This window comes from Cinclus cinclus, chromosome 12, assembly GCF_963662255.1.
Source record: "Cinclus cinclus chromosome 12, bCinCin1.1, whole genome shotgun sequence".
In the NCBI taxonomy this organism is placed as follows: Eukaryota; Metazoa; Chordata; class Aves; order Passeriformes; family Cinclidae; genus Cinclus; species Cinclus cinclus.
Window position 1 is genome coordinate 6,198,863 of NC_085057.1, and position 17,623 is coordinate 6,216,485.

At 41.5% G+C, this 17,623-nt stretch overlaps 1 protein-coding gene across 1 annotated transcript in view; it reads left to right on the forward strand.

Annotated features, from left to right (window-relative positions):
• Positions 1-17,623, forward strand: part of MAGI1 (membrane associated guanylate kinase, WW and PDZ domain containing 1) — a 332,032-nt gene that overhangs the window by 161,838 nt on the left and 152,571 nt on the right. The window contains exon 2 of the mRNA XM_062500989.1: positions 2,552-2,668. Within this exon, the coding sequence (XP_062356973.1) occupies positions 2,552-2,668 (117 nt within the window). The remainder of the gene's footprint in view (positions 1-2,551; positions 2,669-17,623) is intronic.

A 17,623-nucleotide genomic window follows, 5' to 3' on the forward strand; every position in this document is an offset into this window, starting at 1 on the left:
TGGCCAAACAAGCCCTGAGAAACAGCAGAGCTTTTTCACCTCCAGACATTATTGTGACATAAGTCATTGAATCAGGGATCTCACAGTATTTTGGAAGAAAGTTTACGTATGTGATGCATGCAGTTCTGTGCATGAATTTCTTCCCTGGAATAAGCCCTTGCATTATGCCCAAACAGTTTGTAGTATTTGTCCTTTTTTGCCATGAAAATATTCCTTGCCTTTCTCTCTCTTGTGCAAAGAAATATATAGACTGTTTAGTTAAAAGATGAAGAACTTTATTATTTCAAGAGATGCTCTTGTTTTTGTGCCCAGTCTCCCTCTGGAATAAAATATTGTGGTATGAAATCAAACATCTGGAGTTTAGAAAGTCACCTCTGATATTGAAAAACTGTATCCCACAAGTGCCTCCTATGTGGGAGACAAATTTTATGGTGTAATAACTGGAGACTATTTGTTAGAAAATGGGTTGCTAATTCACTCTAGGAGTGAGGGGTGTTGCTGGTGTTGCTCAGGAAAGTGTTTTGAGCCAATTATATCTCCCTTAATTTCAGTTTTGTTGTCTCATTTCTGTAATGAGCATCTTGGTCCTTAAAAATTTTATTCTGTTAAGAGCTGGGCCTGCTGTCTGAGCCTTCCTTTCTTCAGTAAGAGATTTAATTAAAAGAAAAAGCTGCCAGGAGGGTCTAAATACAAATCAAAAAGTTATTTTTAAAATTTCATGTAGTACCTCAGACTGCGGGGGGTTTTTTGTGTTAAGTTTTGTTTTTAAACCAACATTTCTGGTAAAATGCTGCGGGGCTGCAGTAGTTTTATCCTGCCCACAGTCATGTATCAGTCTGCACTCCTTCTTATTTCACCATTTGCCTGGTGCTGCTTCTGTCTCCCAGACCCACTGTCCAACTGCACTCCTTTGCAGTATTGCTATTTTTGATTTGCTCTGCAGTGATTCCTAGAGGCTCCAGCCAGGAATCTGCAACTGTGAGGCTGCATTCAGTGTCCAGGTGTATTGAGATGATCTCTGCATTACGTATTCTCAGTCAAAAAAATCATAATGCAAATGATAAAAGACTGAAAACAGCTGCAGTGGTTCAGCCTGAGGTCCACGTAGTCCAGCATTTTGGCTCCAGCCAGGCCCATAAATAAGATGCCTGGCAAAGGGAAGGAAAAGAACAAGATATTTGATATTCCCCCACTTCTTTCCCAGGTCTCCCAGCCACCAGCAATTCATGTTAAGTCCAAGGGATTTCCTTTTCCCTCTCCTTTTCAAGGCCAGGTTGGATGGGGCATTGAACAACCTGGTTCACTGTTCCCTGCCCACGAAACAAGGTGCTCTTTAAGGTCCCTTCCACCCCAAAAATTCTGTGATTCGGCAGCCCCCGATGGGTCTGTCTTACAAGTGCTTTTCCATCTCCCCTTGAATCTCCTGAATCAGTGCTCAGTCCCCCCAGTGCTCTCCAGGGAGAGCTGCACAGCCTGTGGGCTCTGGTCCGTGGTGATTGAGCCAGGCTCCTGTTGAACTTCCCTTGGTGTCTCCCAGCCCTTGTGCTGGGAGAGACAAGCAGTGCCCAGGTGACCCCAGGACATGTTGGGGACTGATGTCCACAACAAGCTGCAGCATCCCCCTCTTGGTCCTTGCGTGGAGGCTGCTCCAGGCTTTGATCTTCCTGGCTGCATTTCTTAGAAGATTTTCCACTGGATTTTTCCTTTGCATTTTAGAACAGAAGAGTTTCGATCCCTGTTTTTGCTCTTCAGTGAAATTAATGCCCGTGTTATTCCAAACTTGGGAATATTTTTGGGAAAATACTTCATTAAGTTTCTCCAGTTCATCCAAAACTGGATTTGGTATTCAGCAACTGGCAATGTTCATTAACAGCTACATTTTTTTCTTTTTTTTTTTTTTTGTATGTTTATTTGTTTTTGTTTTGTTTTCAACTCATTTATCTTCTTTCACACTTCTGAAGGCATTCAAACCTGAACAGGCAAATAAACAGATTTGAATGAAAAGCATTTGATATTGTTTATTTATTTATTTATTTTTAAGGACTCTGCATGCTATTAACTCATTAAGTCAATACTTTTGTAACTCCTGCTGTGTGTTGGGATAGATACCAGTGGAAAGTACAGCACTTGTTTGATTTTTTTTGGCCATGTTCAGCTTTATTAGTAGCTCCAATGGGAGCAGCTTTTGCCTTCTCTGTCTGTGCCCAGCTCACCCTCCAGAGACTTGCAAAAGCAATACTTTTAATATTTTTTTTTTCTTTTCCCCATCATCTGTCTGTCTCCATTTTCTCAGACAAATAAGTGATAAACAGGAACAATGATCTGTTTAACACCACAGGAAGAACGATGCATTATGAGGCAAGAGAGACCTCTTGTTTACAGCAAGTTATTTTTGGTAATTAGCCATTTGTAGAGGAAGATGAGCCTCTGCTCGTAAAGTCAGCGTGCCATAATTTAGGAGACTGTGAATGGAAATCTAACATTTGCCTCAGTTGGAAATGGTAATTGTGTGCATTTAGAAATAAATAAATGGCTGTTTCTCTCTTTGCAGGCAGCAGGCTGAACAAAGATCTGAGGCATTATCTGAACCAGAGGTTTCAGAAGGGGTCTCCAGACCATGATCTGCAGCAGACCATCCGAGACAACCTCTATCGTCACGCTGTGCCTTGTAAGTGACAGAGCCTCCCTCCTGCCCCACCTGGGGTGGACTCCTGTTGGATATTACAAATCGGGCACTTTGGAAGGTTTTTGGTATTGAATTTTTGGAGAGCAGTGTTTTTGACTTGAGGTCTTAGAGAAGGCTTTTAAATTTAAATGATGAAGTTAAAATCACGGGTGTGTAGTTAGATAAAAGTGTGTGCTTTCACAAGGTAAAAAGTTTTAAAATTGAGGTTCTTTTATAATGTGGTAATAAGTATGGAGCAAGATGAAAGATTTTGAGTGGTGGCTTTTTTTTAGTGTTCAATTTTTTTTTTTGTGGGTTTCAGGTAGTAGTTTTTGATTGGTTAATTAGCAACACTCTGAAGGGCATGGGAATTTAATTATTGGGTTAAAAGAATAAATAAGTGTTAATTTTTTATTAGACTGTTTAATTTAAATAACCTTGTAACAACTGAATTTTTTTCTATTTTGCTCACATTATGCATTATACAAATTATAAAAAAATTACCAAACAATATCTCCAAACTCAAAATAAAAAAATCATAATTAAACAATTTATCTAATTAACTAAATCTCACGCCATTATAAAAAAATCAAAATAAACACACATATATATACTAATTATCATCATAATAATTATAATATTCATACCTTATCTACTTCAGTATATCCACCAAAAAGTTAACAAAACTATCAACACAATATTCATCATTCAAACAGAAGGGGGAGAAAATTCCATCTTTATTTCTGGGGCAGCCTTCCTGTGGTGGTGTGCATGGCTGTGGGGGAGACTGTTTTCATTTTGGGCAGACTGCCATGTGTGACAGCAGATAGGGTTGAAAAGGAAAATGATTCATCTCTGAATGAGGCCTTTTTGATTACCTTTTTGGAGCAGTTGATGGTGTGATGCAAGCCTTGTGATGCCTGCTTTGGAGAAAAACCCTAAAAAAACCTGCCATGAAGTGATTGCTTGGTTTAGAAATAGTCTGTGTTAATGTCACAATGGTGAATGTTGCTTATTGGTTTAAAACCTATGGATAAAAAAGTGGCTTCTGTTTTTATTTTCTGAGCAGAACTTTATTTGTGATGGTTGTTTAACTTGTAGAATTGAACAGCATTTTGTGGCTGGGTGCCATTGTTGAAGGCATCTGCCACTGTTGGAAGGTCATCCTCCATTCATGTAGGAGATAAGCAACAAGAGTTAGCAAAGCCAAGAAAGAAATGCTCCTTTTCTCTCAAAAAAATACACACCAAAACAAACAAAACCCCAAAACAAAAACAAAACAGAAACAACTAAGCAAACAAACAAAAAAAAATGGAAAAAAACCCAAACCAGCCAAAAAAAACCAACAACAACAACAAAACCACAAACAAAAAGACACTTGAGAAAACAACAACAAAAACAAAAATAATAATCATAATTAAAAAGAAAAAAAAAGAAAAAAAAACAAGAAAAAAAACAAAGGAGAAACTAAGAACTCTGGAACATGGTAATCTTTAGAAGGTCAGAATCATTACTCAAAATGAGTCTGTCCTTGGCATTTTGGGAAGACATACAGAGAGTGGAGAGTGATCCTACTTTGTTGCACCTCTGTTTGACATTCTCCAGGTGGCAGGGGACACTCTTCTATGGAAAAGGCTTTTTCACTTAACTTGGCTGAGCTGTGGAAATCATGATATGCCCTTTAGATCAGGCTGGAATAAGAACTAGTAAACATCCTAGTTATAGGATGCTGAGATTAGCAGCAAAATAATTTGAAGTTTTCTATCTCATTGTGAATCAGAGATTGTTTATCCTGGTAGATTTATATAAATATTGAATAATTAGGTGGCAACTCAAAAATCAGTATTTGCCAACAAATACCACATAGTGGTACACACAGTAGTAGTCATTTGCAGTCTAAGTGATGCATGCAGGAGGGCTGTGTAAGACCAGTTAAAATAGAGTGGTAACACTGACAAATGTTGATTCTTCAAATGGCAGATGCTGTTATAACACCATTGAGTTTATGCTCATTTTATCAGTGAAAAGCATGAAACAAATTATGTTTAAGGAACATAAAAAGATATAAAGAATAAATAGAGATTATTGTTTCCTATTGAACATTTCCTTTTGCCATTTTGTCAATGTGAAATATGATTATATTTCAATCACCTAACTTGTTAGGCTGCAGATTTTTAGGGCATACTGCAAAAAGTGCCTTCCAAGAGAGCACATGCAATGTTAGGCTTGGGAGATGCAGTGCTGTGATACTAATGTCCTTCTGCCTATGAGTGATATTTCATTTCCTAAAACAGCAAATAAGGCAAATGAGTGTAAGCTCTGGGGAAGCATTTTACACGTTACCAAGGTTACAGTTTGAAATGTTTTGATTTTGAAATGCATTGATTCTTTTATCTGATTTATTGAACTTGATGGTGAGCTAAGCTGCTTGGACTTGCTTTTGATTTAAAATTAAGGGCAGTGAAAGTGATTCCTGACTTTTCAAAATAGCTGGGGGAGACGTGGATTGTTGGTGTATTAGTAAGAACATCAGTACTTTTGTTTCACTTATGAAACAAGTGTAAAACCCATGAAGTGGTGCTAGTTATTGTGTGTCTCCACATTTTGTAAATTTTTGGGCAGGTAGCATTTAATTTTTTGCTTCGTTTACTGTGGGGATGGTATTAATGGTAGTTTTTAGAAATGATGCTAATATTCATACGTGGCTTGGAATGAGACTGCTGTGTGATGGGTTGGAATGGTTTACAGGTCTGGAGATTAATCTGGCTGTACTCTCATATTTTTATTCCTTGGTACATGTGACCAGTAAATCCAGAGCCTTGGACCAATCTCTAGTGCTAATGGATTACGAAGCCTTGTATTTTGAAAATGGAATTCCCTGATGTTTATGTGGTAAACACCAACAGGAACACAAGGTCACTTGGACTGAGCATGCCTTGGCCTGACAGCTGCTTTTTATTGCACTAATATAAGGGCTAAAGGAAGGGCAAAATGGGAAAAGGTGCTGTTAACCACTTCTTGCCCAGAAATTCTGGTGGGAATAGCACATGATTCAGCCCTGACTGATTTGGTGCAGGTGATGAGAAAACCCAGAAGGTTTCTGTTTCCCGCGCAGCCCTGTGCCCATCGTGTGCTTGACTCTGGAACTGAGGGAAGTCAGGACAGCTTTTGTAGAAGATGGATGTCAACCAGAAGTGGAGGAAAGATGCAGGATGTTTGGCTCAACCTCATTATTTTGTTAATGACACACTGCTTAAGCATCATTTAGATTTTTTCTTTAGGAGAGCTGATTTAGGGTTTGATTTATTTTCTGGTGAACCCTTGAGGATGAGTGGGATGATGTCAGCTCCCAGGGGCCATATGAGCATTTGCCTACATGGGTGACACAGGATGGTTTTCTGAGAGATCAGAGGATTCGATCCCTAAATGTGGAAACTATCATAAAGAAATGGGACCTTGAAATGGACCCAAAGGTGGAGTATTGCTGAAATAAGTTGGCGAACCACACACATATTTCTGCAAACTTCTTCCCCTGCTCCTCAGTGCCATCTGCCCCTCCAGCACGCTTCCTCTGAGTCCTCATACCCTCAGCTCCCAGATCCCCTCTGAGCTGATTTTTTCTTGCAATGTTCTGTAGTAAACAACAGCTGTGACAAGATTCCAGGTGGCCTCCACGTTTGGTTGTCGTGAGTGCTCTGCTGTTCCTATCACACCAAACCCACGGGTTTATTTACAGACCCAAGGCATTCTCCTCTGAGTTTACAACTCCAGCAGTGGCATAAGATAGGACCAAGACCAAGGAAGAGAGAGGCAAGGCAGCTGTTTATATTTGGATGGTGCATAAGTGATTATAAAGCCATGATACAATGGAGAAATCTTTGGAGGCGTTGGCGTAGTTCAGCCACTGGATTAGCTTCTACTTCACATGAACCACCACTGGGTTGTTATTTCCTTGACTTTATTCCTGAGGCTTTCATTTCATGGTAAACTTCACCTTTGCTTTGGAATATTTCTGTATTTTGCTTAAGAAAAAACCAGGATTTTAAAACTTGAGCAAAGTTATTCTCATAGATTTACAGATGAATTACTGTTTTCATTCCTAGTATGTAGTTTCCATTGTCAAAACTGGACAAAAATCCATCAATACATCCTCCAGGTTAGTATTATGTTGGTCCAATCTCTAGCTGTCCCTTTTCCTTCTTTTGTTTTGAAGCACCACATTTTTCCTGTGTTTTGATGTGCGTAGCTAAAGATGACCAGAAATAATGTTCTGTTTTGGGATAGTTGATGGCTCCATTGAGCTTGGGCTGTATTGTGAGATGGCAACAGTTCATTCCACATTTACCCCTTGGGCATGCCTCTACCAGAAGGGCTTTGACTGATTGCAAAGGCCTGGTCCACACCTTATTTCTAGGGTGGATTTCACTTACTCCAGCTCCATTTTGCCAGCCCAAACACCTGAGAGCAAGAAGGAAGGTTTATAAACTATGTGAGGCATCTTGCTGGGGTACCCTGTGCCACATTTGAGTCCATGTTAGAGGAGCTGGTGTTATTTGGGGGAGGCTGAGGGTGATTGGTGCAGTGTGTTGGCATTCTGGATTTAGGGTTCAGGGAGTGTTTCTAGGAGCAGGACTTTCCCAAACAGGATTGTTGTATGTGAAGATTCACCTAGTGGAATTTGTGATTAGCTGGAAGTTCATGTAAGAGTATATCCATTAAATAGGTGTTTCCAAACAGCCCTACCTGGGCATATCTGTGCAATAGTGTTTATTGAGAAAGATAGGTGATAGCAATTTATTTTATGGTACTAATGCAGCAGCCTATCCAAACCACTGTTGACAGGAGGCTGAACACACAGGATTGTCTTCCTCTTTTGGAAATGATGGCAGAAGGCATCTGTTTAACATAAACATGCAGTGCTGGCTGTTTGTCCTAGCTGCTTCTACTCAACAACCTGGCAGCAGTTTTCAAAGTGCATCGAGAGGAATCAGAAAGATTATACTTCCATAAAAGCTTATCTCAGCACATTGCTTGATTTTAATTTTTTTTTTCCATTTACTTGATTCTCCACTTGTTTCAGTCCTGTGTGACCTGCAGAGGCAGCTTGGGTGGGTGTCTGGTGTCTGTACCTTTACTTGCCAAAGCAGTGTACCTGGTAAAGACACAACTGAAATAACAGCTAATCCTATTTCAGTACTGTGCAATTCCTCTCCCTGGCAAGCTGCAGTCTTCAGAAGCAGAGCTCTGGAAGGTACAAGGACTTTTTGATGGTAGATGAAAAGGTGACTGTATAGTGGCTAGCCTAGAGTTAAGTCAGACTAGACACTATATGGCATTCTTCTTTTTATTTTTCCCCTTTTCTTTCACAAAATTGGCTTTTAAAATGCCAGGAGGTCATCATTAAACAGCTGATTGACTTCCCCAAAACAAGTACAAGTCCTGGGATTAATTGACTGGAGATCTGAATGTTAGTGATTTACCACTTTCATTTCTGCTGTCTGTTCTCTCACCTTCCCAGAGTTTGATCTGTTCCTCTGTCCTCAATTACAGAACAGTAGCTCCAGCTGTTGTGGTTGGTCTTAAAGAGGAACATGGAGCAAAATGGAAAGAAATGGATAAAAAAACAATAGTTTTAAGTGTTGAGTGATGTGTGAGGAGGCTCAGGAAAAGCCAATGGTACTCAGGCATGCCTGAGCTCTCTCACATTTCAGTGTGAAATTTCAGAGTAAGTTTCTTTATTCCAAGTGATCTCCTGGTGCAAAGGAAAAGTCTCCTTTCTAAGCAAAACCAGTAATATTGAACAACAGAACTTCACAACAAACTTTAGTAACTGATTGCAGACTGCACGTGGAAGCTTATTCTCTGAATTCAAGATTTTCATGGATAATTGAACTTCCAAAGGGCAGTTTAGTTCTGTGCATAACTACCATCATCTGCAGGCAGTGGAGAACTAGAGAGACTAAATGGGCTGGGGTGTGATGAAACTCCTGTCAAACGTGCAGACTTAGGAGATTTCCCAGGACAGTTTTTAAAGTCCTGTACCTCTGGGCTCCCCCATAAGTATTTCTGAACTTCAGAATGAATTGATAAAAGGGATATGCAAACCAGGTTACAGAAGGTTCTTTGCTTTAGAATGGAGAGCATAAAAGTGTATCAGTATACCGGGGAAAAATGCTGAAGTGAAACATAAAGGCCTTTATGTTACAAATGAATGTGGTTTTACATGTGTGTATATTCAAGTTACAATTTCAGAGTTATTTTTAGTTACTAATTTTTATTAAGGATAAACAGAGAATCACTGAAAGTGCACATTAGTTTTCTTCCCAGGTAATAAATCATCATTTATATACACTAATGTTCTTGAATTCTCAAAAGCTTTCCAGACCTGCCGATGTATTTATTAGCCAAGTCCCTTTTGTTGCAGTTCTCTTCCTAGAGGTGTAATTCTGCTTTTGTAATGAGAAATAGTTGCAGGGTCCATGAAATATTCATTTGAAGACCCACACTGATAAGGTGAGGAGCAGCAGACTCTTTTCTAACACATAAAAATAATTAGTTGTTTTACAAGTTTTATGTTAGGAAAAAAAGTTTTAAATACTTTTAAAATAATGCCATTACCACTGGGTTGCAGCATATGGATACCAGTAGTATGTAAAAATAATTTTTTAAGAATATTTGCTTGTGAGTAAATCTGACTCTGTATAATATGATGTATATTTTCCATGCCAGCTGGTGTACACACATTTGATTTTTCCTGTGTTTTCAGCAGGGACTGTATCCTGAGTGCAACCACTAGGTTTAGAAAATCCTTATACCTGTGTTCCAGGGAGTTCCAAATTTCAGTAGTGTCCCCTGCAAGTTTTCAAGGATATAATTCTTTCACTTATTAGTGAGCCAGATGTGTTTGCACTTTTAAAAGAGAGAAAAATGCCCTGTTTTGAGCAACAGGGCAAATATTTCTGTAGCTTAGTTCCTTTCTATAGACAATGATTTTTGTTTAATCTAGAAGACTTCAGGACCTTTTTCCCATCTGGTCTGTCCTTTCAGATCAATAGCACGTTTTGTGCCAGTGAAACTATTGTTTGGGGGTGGTTTTGTTTGTTTTGTGGTTTGGTTTTTTTGTTGGTTTTTTTTTTTTTTAATTTTGGAGATAAAAGCACTTATGATGGCAAATATTGCTCCATCTGCTTCCCCATTTGTGAGGAATAGCTTTTTTGTGTTTCACTGTACACCCAGTTGGAATTGCACGAGGCACCAGAGAACAGCACAAAGCAGAGGAGCTCAGCCTTGTATGCTCTCCCATGCCACTTGCCAAAGGAGATTTGGGTAAGGAGTGTGGGAAGAGATTACACAGCCAGTTTTCTTTGTTTTCTTTGTTAGTCCCCGGTGTACTTAATTTTGCAGGTTTTTCATTGCACTTGCTTTGTACTAGAGCAAGGCAGCTGCGAGTGGATATTTAGGTGCAGTGGAAACCATGCCTGTGCATTTCTTTTAAAACATAAAAGATTCCAAGGTGAGGGTCGCTGGGAGAGCAGAGAGTAAATCAGACCTGAGAGCAGGTGTTGCTGTTGGGAGGTTGAAGGGGTGGAGATGAACTACCCCACGTTATTTATTTCAAAACTGGCTCTGTCCTGCTATAGATTTTTCATATGATGTCCCAGGGTCCTGATTAGATCTTTTATGATGGCTGCAGTGCCACAGCTTTAGATTTCTAGGCAGTTTGATTTCTTTTCAGCTATCACCATGCATCTGTTCAAGGGTTTCAGTGTATTGATTATGCTACAAAGCAAGAGAATGAGTGTTTCAAGCAAAAGGATTGTTTTAAAATGAGGTGAAATTAAATGTGTAGCTGTTCTTTAACCTGCTTTGCCACTCATATTTGTATTTGAGTTTCACATTTGGTATTTCATCACTAAGCACCCATCACTGTACAGGTATGTTTATGCTTGGGTGTGTTGGTGGTTTCACCATTCCAGAAGTCCCGTGCTTTCTGTCAAAGATGTCAGTATTTAAAAAGGCACATCTGTAAATCACATTTATATGAGATTCTTCTGGTCTAGTGTGATACCTGCAATACAGCATGGGCAAAACCAGTGGGATTGTAGAGGAGGAGATTCCTGTGTGATTCCCAGTCCCACGTCCTGCTACCGTGACAAGCTCGGAGCCCGGGGGGCAGTGGCAGATGCCAGCTGATGGTTTGATGGGGATGCAGAGTTGTCACATCTCATCTTCAAACAGTTATCCTTTTTTTAACATTACGTGCTTCCTCACATAAAGCGTGCTGTATTTGTCCTCTAAATCCTTTTTGTCTTTATTTCAGCAGAGAGGCGATTAGCCGTGTAATCATTTACAAAGCTGTTTGGATTCTGCTAGCTGGTTTTCTCTGGGGAGAGTCATATCCAGTACCTTTGCTGGGAATAACTGTAAATTCATCCTCACGGATCTCCTTCCCCCCACCCCAAGTGAATAAGAGGGTAGAAAAAGTAGAAGAAATATTGGCAGTTCTGTCCCTATTGAAGGAAAAATAAATCTTTCTTATTAGTCTTAACAGTCTAGATGTATCCCTTTTTTTTATGATGTTCTCTTGAATAATTAGTGCTTTGAGTTATGGAGTCAAGATTCCTGGGTCATTCTCAGAACAGATTTATTTAAGGGGGCACTAGTTCTCTGAATTCCTTTTAAAGGGCTTTGCTAATGTCCCAAGCTGCTCTTAATTAGTGATTTAAGAGGGAATACATCTGTTTCACTGAGGACTGTGAAAATTTTTATTTAAATGGAAATGTTTAATAAATGGCTCTTTGAAAGGCTAATGTATCTTCAAAATGAGATGTGTATCACAGAGTAATCAGGTGGATAGTGATCTGGCAGTTCTTCTTGCACGGTCTTTTTCGAGCTGAATGTGGAGGAAAACCTCATCAAAGACCTTTGGAAGTATCATCTGCTACTGAATTATACTTCATACCTCATACTTCATCATTCTCTACCTGCACTTTTTCATTGAACCTCAAGTTTAACACTTCATTTATCAGGGGAAAAAGCAGTAAACAAAAGTTGATGTTGGTGAAAGGTCTATAAAAAAGCTTATTAGACACATTGATGATACTTTGTTTTTTATCTTAGGCCATCATGGCAACTCGAGTACCAAAATTTAAAGCTACTTAATTGGACATTTTTCATAAGGTAAAAATGTGCAAGTGATCGTTGCTGTATTAGGGATTTGAAGTGGCAAACCTCAGAATACAGGGGCTGGAGCAGATGCTTAGGGAAAGGAGGAGCTCCACATTAGTAAGCTGCTGCTGCTTTCAGTGAGCTCTTCCTTGAATACATGAGGAGGATTATTAATAAACACAGCATTACCATCTCCTACTGTTCACAGGTCCTTTGAGTTAGCAATTAATACCATGACACTGGGTGTTTTGACTTTTTTTTATATAAGCGTTGATTTATGAGCCCTTACTACCATCTTTGTTCATGTTTTTCTAGGGTGTAAGGTTTTTTTAGTGTTTTCATTTTTTTTTGAAGGGGGATAACACAGGAGAGCTGAAAACATTCCTGAGTAGTGAGGTTATTAGCAGTTTTCCTAAATCCAGATATGGAAGGTTTTGGGGAGAGCAGCAAGTGTTGCATGATGTGAAAGAGAGTCACGGAAAACCCAGCAGGACAGTACATGGCAGTGCAGAACTGGGAAGGCTGGACTCAACAGTGGGACAGAGCTGGACCCAGTTCTTCCAGGAATGTGAACATCCCATCAGGTTCATAAATATCTTTCCCATTTTTGCAATTCCATCATTTTAAAGATATAGATTACTGTCTCACTTAGGAATCCTCTGCAAAATGCCCAGTGTTTTCTGGAAGGGAAAAGTTGATGAGATGTAATAGTGCTGCTCCTGTGTAACTAACCACACTGGAGAATCGCACTGACAGACATTCTGTAAATTGCCCACATTATAGAACATTGATGATACCATTAAAGCGGCAAATTTAATATTATAGTTCTATTAGATTTCTCCCTCATTAACTCTGATCTGATAAACAACCTCCGGCATATTTTGAAGGTAATAATCACCTTACAATCACTCCTGCTCCTCTCTATCTGGCATTTCAAGCTTCTATAGATTTACAGCTCTTCTGTTATCTAATCTGTACTTACTCCTTTATTTCTTCTTTGAACTTGTGCTTACAGGCAGAGAACTCTTTTCTAGAGGGCCCTGGGCACACAGCTAACTCTTCATAGCCAGAACAAAGTCATCCTACATTCCATTCCTCAGATTTTTGACAAAATGGGTCTGAGAGAAGAAAATTAACCCAGTGTTCAGGCAAGCAGGATGCAGGTCTGCAGAGATGTTTTAGTACTGAGCACTTTCTAAGGGTTGGTGCTCGGGAGTGTTGGCAGCAGTGGGTGGTGTTCTCAGCTTTTGCAAACAGGTATCAGAGAAACCTCTGCAAACTCCTGCTGGAAATGTAGGTGGTGAAGAGGGGACCCTGCCAGGCAGAGCAGCCCTGCTGCAAGTGTGCAGGGAGATGGAAAATGCTGAAGAAACTTTTGTCAGCCGTGTCTGTCTAGTGGAGACAATTTCCACTCCTAAGCATTAATCCTCAGGCAGCAAACCCGCAGCTTAACCAGGTAACCTTAACTCCTCTCGGCTGGCAGGAGGCTTCCAAGGAGGGATCACTTGCCTCTTGTTTTCCTAAGTGAGTCATGGTTTGATTAGAGTGCTGTCTCGGGGAGAAGGTGGTTGTTATACATCACCTATCACAATGTAAAAGTGGAAAGTGACGCTGAAATGCTGACCCTTAATCTGAAGTGCACCATCTGTGTTTTATTTCCACATCTTGCTGAGTTTACAGTTATTTGAATTCACAGTTTGCTCCCCATTTGCTGTTCCCACATGGTAAGTGAATTGGATCCAAAATGTACTGATGAAAGAATGAGAAGTCTGTTGTGGAAGTTTGTTCCTACCTACAAGAGTGCTCTATCTCACACTTTTTCCACCCTGTGAGTTAAATCCCAGCTGTAAAATCTTGTCTCAAGATGGTCTTCTTTCATGGTGGGAAGCTGGGGTTACTGTAAGGACAAAGACTCCTTTCCCCATTCTGAAGTGATTTATGATTTGCTTGTGACTTTCAGCTCTAGAAAAGGTGGGGAGTTCTTACATCTGACAAAGTATTTGCTTTGCTGTTCCTGTAAATTTCTGCTCATGCTTATCTGGTAATAAGCTCTTGGTGTTGGAGCACCACTCCTACTTAGTATTTCTTTTCTGTTCATGGGAGCCAAAGTGATTGAAGCTAAATTAAGACCGGGTATAAGGTAATGTTGAGAGCTGCAACTACAAGTGTAACAGTTTTTTCATGATGCAACTTTGAACTACTCTGATTTTAGAATGGGCAAAGAGCTCAAAACCAGCTTGAATTTCATTTATTCTCCCTTCTATTTTTTCTACCAAGAGCAACCATTTTCTTAAGACATAACTGACTGTAAAAAAAAAAAAGATATAAAATTTAAACATGTCATATTTCAAAAGCAAACCATCAAAATGCTGAAGGTTGTATAAAGTTAAATACCTTCTTTGGCTTTTGCTATAGACCACACAAGCTCTGAGAAATTGATTACTCTGTTACTGGAATGGGCTTTCATGATACAGAAACAGAGGTTTGCATTGAATTTTGTTCTTTGTGTGGGGGACTTTTTTTTTTGAAAGAAAAAAAGCCTTTAAACCCCAGATTAAAAATAAGTAATTTCATTGTTTCCATTTTCCCCTCTTTTAAATCTTATGAAAGAGTTTCCATAAATGACTAAGGAGCTGCATCTCTGAATAAATCTTAAGTAAAATGCTCCATTTCTTTTTTTAATAAAGAGGTTTTTTTTCTGGAATGTTCTATGTAGGTACTGCCTCATTGAAGTTTCATCAGCTAGAAAGAGTTTCAGTGTGGCTCTTGCAGATGTTTTTTATTTTCTGGACATGAAAATCTAGGGGGAGCGGAGTAATTTATTTTCGTATTGCAGTCTTCAAATTTACTGTGTGCAGTATTCTAAACCCAACATTATCAAAGACTTTGGAGCTCCCACAACAGCTTTGAGTAGACCAGACATATACCCAAAAACAGTCTGAGATCCAAGAGGCCAATGGTTGAAAGATCAGGGAGATGATCTCGAGCAGAGAATTTTTGTCTTTTTTTTCTTAAATGAGACATATAATGGGCCAGCACCTTGGCCCGGTTGATGTTTTCATGAAAACACTGATGTCAGATAAATTGAAGACTGTTTATAAGCATCCCAATGTCCTGCTAGGGTGTGGCCACGTCTCCTATAAAGGTCATGCAAGGATTGCTGGCTCTCAGTGATGTTTTGCCCCTACCTAGTTCAAGCACTTTGAGGACTGGGTGCATCAGCAAGAGCCGTGTCTGTGTTTGCTGCTGGGTTTGGTGGTGGCAGGGGACGATGTTTTCCCTCACCTGGCCCTTCCACACAGGTGCTGTGAACCTGTGAGCCGTGCCCTGTGCCCGCAGCTGGACAGAGCTGCTGTGCCAGCCGTGGCTCTCAGCTGCTGTGGGTCAAAATTCTGCTTGTTCCAAGATCAGAACTGGTGCTGAACCCCCTGGGCCATGGGCAGGAGTGGCCCTACGCTGCCCTGTGCCCACCCCAGCAGTGCTTCCCATGCCATCCTCGGGGTCCCCATGTCCCTGCCTGTCTCAGGGGAGCTGCAGCAAAGCATCTCCGGAGATGCAGGGCGGCAGGTTTCCTTAAAGGTTGGGGTCCCTCAGGATTTTGGAGCTGCATCTAAGCAATCGTGTCCTGTGGGATATGTGGAAAGCGTCCAAGACGGACACCTGCTGGCTCTGAAGAAGTCAAGTGCTTTTTCCAAAATATCTTTGGCCCCTGTTCTGGATGTTTACTTTTAAAAAGATACAGGCGTGTGTTGGCTGTAAAAGAAAGGGGAGGGGGGCAGGGGAGGAAATCGTTGTTGCTACTGTCACTGAAATTCCCTGCAGACTTAAAAGGAAGATGAAAGTTGGTACTTTAAGAGAAACTCGAAGCCCTTGGGACAAGCACAACAGAAAACAGGGAGATGCTCTGTACTCTGTCCAATTGCTTGCAAAAATGAGTGCTGTATCTCCTACGGAGAGAGAGAGACAGAGCCAGAAACACATATTTGCATCGTTCCCCCATGCCTGAGCCTTGCTAACTAGGACAATACCATTTTGCACTTCCCTGGGCATATTCTCAAACAGCAGCTCAGTGCAGGTGATAAAGGAAAAAAAAAAAAAAAGGTGAGGGAGAAAGTAGTGAGGGGGGGAAATCTGCCTTGTGGTATTTCAAATCTCCAGCATACACAGGTGCTTTTTAATCCCTCTGGCCTACATATTCCACAGCCCCTAGGAATAGAGGAGTCGTGATGTAATGCTCTTTTCCTCACACTCGCAGCTTAAATACAGATGGAAATTGTTGTCATGTGTTAGAAATGTCACCAATAATATAAAAGGCAGGCTTCTGCATTCTCCCTTTTGCACTGTCAGCTGCTGCTGCCAGCTTATTCCCTCTCAAACCTATTGTCATGTGGCAGAAACCCTGATGTAAGTAAGCCCTGTCCTCCCCCTGCTTATGATCCCTGCATTTTTTATTCCCCTCTGCTGCAGTGCTGAGGATCATTACATACCACGACTTAAAGACAAGACCTTACAAAGGAAGGATTAATCTTGTATTTGTGCTTGAATTGCGAAGGACTCAGGCAAGTGAGAATGTTCTATTGTATTCTCTCTCCCTTTTTCTCCCCCCACCATCACCCTCTCTCCTGGATGCTAGGGCAAGGGATGGAAAGCAGGAACGCGCCGGGCTGGGCTGAGCTCCCCGCAGGTCGGGGTGCGAGGGGCTGGGGCTGGGAAGGAGCCCGGCATCCCGAGCCCAGCCGGGCAGCACAGATGGCTGGTGCCGCTTTTTAATTCATCCAGCAGGCTTTACGGGAGGCCCGTTGGCGAGCGGGTGTGCTGCGAGGAGCGGGGTCAATGGGCACGAATAGGCTGAGATCGGGAGCAGATGCCTGCCGAACAATGGGGCTTTTGAAAGAAATGCGGGAGGAAGCGTGGCGCTGGCTTTGTACTGCCTCCGCATTGCAGGTTGGAATGGGGCAGCTCCGATTTAATGAAGTGCATTCCTAAACGTGGTCGTCAGCCCGGGGCTGGGAGACAAGGGGACATGTCAGAAAGGGGCTTGTGGGGCCGGAGCTGGGGGGGCAGCGATCCGCTGACGGATCGCCCCGAACAATGCGGGCTTAGTGCTGGATGGATGGGGGAAAAAAAAAGAGAAAAAAAAAAAAAAGAGACCATCCGTACATCCCTGTGCATATTAATGCGGTAGAGCAGGTGTTGCTAAATGTCTGTCCCCGCATTGTTCTGCCGAGGCTCCGGCGGGGAGGGGGCAGGAAGGAGCCCCGGCAGGGATGCGCTCATCCCGGGATCCTGGGATCCCGCTGCGGCTCCGGGGAAGGAGGGAGCGAGAGCCGGACCCGGCCGGGGTGCGGGCAGCCCTGCCCCGTGCTGGCCCTGGCAAGCAGCGGGGTGACAGCCTGGTCACAGCCTAAAGGCATAGCAAGGCCAGAAGGATCCTTTTTCCTGCGAATATTCCCCCAAACGAAGCAGGCGTGAGGACTGGGAAGCGAATCTGTCCAGAGTGGTCTGGGTCACCAGGGCAGAGGGCAAGGAACGGTGTCTCAGTTGGAACTCAGCAACGAAAGAGTTAAAAAGTGCCCTGCCCCCCCCCCTTTTTTTTTTTAATTGGGACTGAGCTGGGGGAGCTGTGTGAATGGCAATAACTAAGGTGTTCAACATGCAAAAAAAAAAACAAACAAACAAACAAAACATCTATGTCTGCTTTTGTGTGTATCCTGCTGCACTGGCTACCCTCCTTTAAGATAGTTTTCTGTGCAACAGAAGTGACATCCCTAAACGCTTACAGCCATGCTT